General features: G+C 39.0%; 1 protein-coding gene across 2 annotated transcripts; it reads right to left on the minus strand.

Annotated features, from left to right (window-relative positions):
- Nucleotides 1-1,217: 1,217 nt before the first annotated feature.
- LOC121423002 lies at nt 1,218-6,000 on the minus strand. Of its 2 annotated transcripts, none has more exons than XM_041618273.1 (4): nt 5,853-6,000; nt 5,038-5,195; nt 2,958-3,008; nt 1,218-1,873 (listed from the first exon to the last, which is right to left on the minus strand). In XM_041618273.1, exons 2-4 carry the CDS (start codon nt 5,188-5,190, stop codon nt 1,628-1,630), a joined length of 450 nt encoding a protein of 149 aa, XP_041474207.1. In that variant the 5' UTR covers nt 5,191-5,195; nt 5,853-6,000; the 3' UTR covers nt 1,218-1,627. The 2 variants fall into 2 exon arrangements, with proteins under 2 accessions (XP_041474207.1, XP_041474206.1); XM_041618272.1 differs by having other exon boundaries at nt 5,873-5,998.

A 6,000-nucleotide genomic window follows, 5' to 3' on the forward strand; every position in this document is an offset into this window, starting at 1 on the left:
CGGCCCCTGCACTAGAGCGTACATACTTTTTTGAAAAATTGAATAAACGTTTGAGAAGTGACAAAAATTAAATCATGCATCTCTCGAATTGGAATAGAATTTTAGGATTGAGTGGCCAATAAAAATCATACAAAAGATTAAACACCTCTCTATCGGCGGTGCTGCACCATCCCGAGTTTGCTCAATCTCGAGATTTTAGCCCGATCTGCCCTCTTCGCGATTAATCTCGAGATTCAAGAAACCCCGTCTCCACCATCGCACGAAGAGCGATTCTTGCTCGAGCGAGGCAACAAGCCCGATATTCCGAGCATGCGCACTTTCGATCTTGGAGTTTCAACGGCCCGCGCTTTTGAATAACTTCCCGCGATATGCAATCAAGTCCATGTACTCTTTCGCCGAATTCGACCGTTGTTATGCAACAATCCTCTCAGCTCAGCCGCGCTATAATTATAAGCGAGTGAAGTATTCTTCGTTTAATATGATGGCGGACTCCGAGGCAACGACAGAGGGGAGAGAGAGAGAGAGGGGAGGAAAAAAATGCTATTTGCTCACATTTTGCGAAGGAATAAGACGACAATGCTGTCAGTATTGTTATTGACTATGACCATCGTCGATAATGAGCGCCTCCCCCATCGGTCTGGTCTCTCCCAAAATCCATTCACGGGGGGCTTGACACCATCGTTGCTGATTGGGGAATTGATGAACGCTATGATAAAGTTGACTTTCGCATGCGTTCGGTATAATCGCTGTTTATGTTTTTACCAAGGCGGAAATGGAACGCGAATTGCATTATGGACTGAAGGTCATGAATAAATTAACCCGAGTCCAAACCCGAGTGCGTCTGCACCTACGAATTAGCGCGATAATTCGTAAATAGCGCGCTATTTTACAAATAAACCCGAGTTGACTTGGGATTGCAATCTCGAGATTAATCCTACGAACTAGCGCGATAATTGCGTCTGCATTACAAACAATCTCGAGATTTTTCAGATCGGGATAATTTGCCGGATCAGAAATAGCGCGCTAATTTGAAAACTCGGGATGGTGCAGACGGCCCTTATGTGTGCTTGAAAGAAAATCAAGAAGTGGGTCAATCATGTTTACTTTAGATGTTGCAGACTGAGTAGCAAACAAATTATTTTTTTTTATAGTAAAAGATGAATACCTTTCTTCCCAAAATGGAGAATACATGTACTTACATAGTGGGTAAATATTTCCTTATTTATATAGCCCAGTATATTGTTCACACTGCTGCAAATAAATGAAATGCACCTTTGAATATAAATAACCTTTCTCCATAGGCTGACGAATAATCAAATAGAAGGTTAATCTTTCCTTAATCAATTTTTTTAGCCCATCACATAGTTATATAACTGCCCGATACCATACGGCTGCACTGTGTGTAAAGGTCACATAAACCACAATTATTGAGCATACATGTATGAAGCGACTATATACTAGCTCTGATCCCTAACTCTCATAACCGAAAGAAATGAACAATAATGCTTCCAATCGTACAAAGCTTCAGGTCTTCTATGACTTGCTGGTTTGAAGCGCATTGTAACTGAGTCTCCAGTCATTACATGCTTACAGGAGAGTTGTCCACCCGTTTCATTTCCACAGACTTTCATCGCGAGATAGTCGTTCTTCCAAGGCCAAACGAGAGAGGATAAGATGGATTGGCAGTACTGTTTGCTCTGTAAAAGTTTTCAGTTTCTTCCTTCGACGGAGGGGAAGGGGCAGCGTTACCGATGGGTTTCCTCTGTTGTGGGCGGAGGGGTAATTCACGAGGGGTGTGGTCACCAAGGGTCGGTCGCCAGGGAACATCGCAACCTCGTGCCCGATCATCGGGATGCTCCTCTAAGGAGTCTTTCTGTAATGAATTAATTACAATAATTGTTATTGAAAAAAATATCTAACCCTTGGTAACAAACTTTTGGCACAAATTTTAACAAACATGAAGGATCCAGCAATAAACACAATTGCTGGAATAGTTTCTTGCAGAGTTGCAGCACTTAGCATGACAAATGTTTTTAGGGAGCTAGTCATGGACAAATCAATTAACCTTTTTAAACAAAATATCTAACTTGGTGATAGGTTTTGATGCGATTTATTCAGAAAATTATATATTTACCCATTTTCCTTATATTCTCTTTCTTTTTTTTTTGGGGGGGTATGAAACTGTTGGGGATCCATGCCCCCCCCCCATGTGTCCACCAATTGTTGGCTTTCTAAAGAAAAATAATAATTCAGAATCCTAAATCTATATCTTCATCTTGCATAATCATACAAACAATATAATTGCAGCATAAGTGTATTGTTCTTACATAGGCCAAGCCAGTACACAAAATAGTAAAAAAAAATTTAAAAAAATATATTTTTTTAAAGTTGACTCTTAATAGCTGCACGATTTCCTTAAAAAGTTGCACATACACAAAACTCTGGTGTTGTTTTAAACACCAGCCAAGAGGCTACTTATATATATGACCACACCAGACAGGGGCCACGGAACGGTTTTCAAAGTGGGGGGGCTGAACCAAAAGTGAGGGGCTGACCATGCTAAAAATCACAATCATATGGTCAATTTTACGTTTTTGTACACGGTTCCGCTGCCCCTGCCAGAGAAGTGTTAAACAACACCAGCCTTGGTTTTGGTCTTACACCAAAATAGGTGTTTATACAACACCAATTAGTATTAAAACAGCGTCGGTTTGATTCCAAACTGGTGTTGTTTCAATATTTGTCTGGTGTGGACATATAGATTCCTGGCTGGTGGTAAATCAACAATGGAATTTTTGCAGAGTAGTATTAAGTCTATGACTCGTTATGTTTCAAGTATATTGAAAATATAAAATAATATAGGCTGAAGAACATTATTAGTAGTTAATCAACACAGATCACTTTACTGAATATACCTTTTTTGCTTTGTGTAAAGCATTGGATATATCTACACTTACCAATTTCTGTGAGATATTTGCAATTTGACACTGGACATCATATTTCCAATTCTGTTAAAATAGAAAAGAAACGACAAAACAATGATACAATCAATAACTGGAATCTCAGAATGAAATATGAAATGAAATTTTGTTATAAATTTACAAACGTAAGAAAAGGAATGTAAAATCTGCTTCATTTTCATTCATCATTATTAGTTTACATATCTTGACAAACAAAATATTCTGATCAGTTACTTCTACAAGTATTTGGCATATACATGTTTGTTTTAATCCTTTCAATTATGATTATAGTGGACAGTATTATGCCATATTCATTATATGAGTTCACTGGCAGATCCAAGGTGGGGGGGGGGGCACAGCCAGCCCGTGCCCCTTTGAGAGCGAGCCATAATAAAAATTTGTATGATAAATATACCATTTTTATGCAAGTGTGCCCCCACCCCTCTTGAAAGAGAGGGTCTTGGGGGGGCTTTCCAAATATTCCGCAGAAGAGATGACCAACTTTTATTTATTTTTTATTTTTCTTTGCTTGTCTAAGTTTAATCAGGAACATGTGCCCCCCCCTTTGGAAAATCCTGGATCTGCCCCTATATGGGTTGGAGGCTGATGACAGGTGGTGGATCCATGCAGGGATAATGTGTACCCCTCCATGTTTTTTTTTTATTTTAATCACCCATTCAACTTTCATATTCATATAGCTTCAGTAAATTGTCATTTGTGACCCCAGGCCGGCCCCCATTCTCAAATTTTCTTTTTGCACCCCCTCTAACCTAAACTCCTGGAACCACCACCAATCATGCCCAATAGGAGTCATAAATCATCCATAAGATGGTTGCTATAGCATTTGAACTGAAAAAACGAAATTATTTGCAAGTGCATGAAGGGTCAACAAAGCATCTGCCCCAAGTATATCCAAAGAAATCCTATTAATTGAGACATGGTCAGAATCATATTAGGCAAGTTTTGGCATTTGCAATGGGTACAGATTCTAGAACGTAGTAAATGCATCGAAAATGCCCATGAAACATAATGAACAGATGAGAGGTCCTTGTAGAATATTGTTGACCCGGAACAGCAGACCATCCTAAGATCACCGGGGCTGTAAAAATTTCAAAAATGTGTCATTTTTCCAGAGTCATGGTCTACACTGCTGGTTTTGATTCACTAACTTCCGACAAAGACTCCTTTGTCACAAAAGAATTTTTGACAATAGATTCTAACCATTTCAGAAAGTGTCTATGTAGTGGTTGCAAAAACGTGGAGACATTGTGGAGTCCGCAACGTGGAGCGTTGTGGCCCAGTGGATCAGTCTCCGGACCTTGAAACAGAGGGTCGTGGGTTCAAATCCCAGCCATGGCGTAATTTGCTTCAGCAAGAAATTCATCCACTGTGTGCTGCACTCGACCCAGGTGATGTAAATGGGTACCGGCAGGAAGTAATTCCTCAAAAAGCTGTGTGCGCCTTAATCGGTTGCCTAGCTTAGCCAGGGTAATAATAATAGCAGTGCCTTTTTAAAGCGCCATGAGCACCGAAAGGTGGACCTGTGCGCTATATAAGTAGCCACCATTATTATTATTAAAAACTCAAAAATTGTTATATTCATGCATGATGATGGGCCCCAAGTCTGCACACCTAACAATTTGAGTCAAGATTTAACATGAATTTCTTCTTATTTCACAAAATCTTTCAGTTGATAATGTTCCTTACATCGTAAGGAGTTAGTGTGCCAAATATCTCATAAAAATTTGTAATATATGATTTTCTTGGAAAAAACCTCGGGCAGTCATTTTCAGATTGAAAAAAAATGGTACCCCATGTCTGCGCACTCATTCACTTTGCACACGATTCAGGGATTTTGATGACAATTAAAGGCTGCATTTTGAGATTGTCACATGAAATGCCCTGAATTCATTATTTTTCCACCATTTTGAGTCAGATTTTTTAAAGAATGCCTGTCTATGTATTGCATGTGTAAAGTTCGTGCTCGTTGCGTATCTTCTTTCATTAGAATCGTGCAGATACCCAGGTGCGCAGACTTGGGAGACCGCGCAGACATGGGGGATCTGACCATACTTACTCCAAATGTTTCATGTGTTCTTTGTTGCCTGACACCCATGTTGTACTGCGGTACCTCCGTCCAGCTCTGAGGATGTGGTAGTAAAGGGTTAAATGAGATGGATTCAAGACCGATAGAACTCTGAGAACACGATTCGTCTCCCGACCGAGCCATGGTATCTGTCAAAAGAGGATGAGAAAATGTACATGAGTGTGATTATTTTAAATAAAGTAAGACTATATTCAAAGTAAAATATATAAATCTCTCCTCTTCTTTCTGTCTTGTCTTCTGCTTCTTTTTTTCCATCTTGCTTTACCTTATTTTTTCTTCCTCTTTCATCTTAATTTTCTTAATATTCCTCTTCTCTCTCCAATTTTATTTATTTTTATCTTCACCTTCTTTTTTTTCTTATTCGTTCTCTCTAAATTTCTCAATTCTTTTCTTAATTATTCTTTTCTTAATCTACACTTCTTCCTTTTACCCATCTTGTTTTTTTATCGCACTCCTCCCCTCGATCGGGGGGGGGGGGGGCGGGGGTCTTTTTTCATTGCTTTCCTTCTTAATTCTCTTCTTTCCATCTAATTATGATTTTTACTTTTAAAAACACAAATTGTGGTACTAACATTATATAACTTTATACAACTTTCACTGTCAATCTACCGATACTGTTGTTTACCTTTTGTACGGAATTATAATAATATACTGCATCTCCAAACCAAACATATCCTGCATATTGACGGAAGTGCATTATCCTTTAAAACATGACAAAAGAAGGGACAAAGTAGTCATAATCATTATAACTTATCACTTATTCATGTAGACATATAAAGACTTATCTTGAGGGTAATAATCTCACCTGAAAAATATGTATCTTCCGCAGTCTGTGTAGTGGTAGTATTTACACACCTGCTTGCACGCCGGTATCAAGCTACATGCGTACGATCGTAAATACGGAAGCGATGCCGTTTCTAATAACAACAAATC

The sequence above is a fragment of the Lytechinus variegatus genome, chromosome 10 (assembly GCF_018143015.1).
Source record: "Lytechinus variegatus isolate NC3 chromosome 10, Lvar_3.0, whole genome shotgun sequence".
Classification (NCBI taxonomy): Eukaryota; Metazoa; Echinodermata; class Echinoidea; order Temnopleuroida; family Toxopneustidae; genus Lytechinus; species Lytechinus variegatus.

What these genes read in the sequence shown, in the direction of transcription:
- LOC121423002 (XM_041618273.1), bottom strand. Translation starts at nt 5,190, where the DNA reads ATGGCTCGGTCGGGAGACGAATCGTGTTCTCAGAGTTCTATCGGTCTT. An exon ending in GAACACATGAAACATTTGGA is followed by an intron (nt 3,009 to 5,037) that starts GTAAGTATGGTC and finishes CTATTTTAACAG; the next exon opens with AATTGGAAATATGATGTCCA. An exon ending in CAAATATCTCACAGAAATTG is followed by an intron (nt 1,874 to 2,957) that starts GTAAGTGTAGAT and finishes AATTCATTACAG; the next exon opens with AAAGACTCCTTAGAGGAGCA.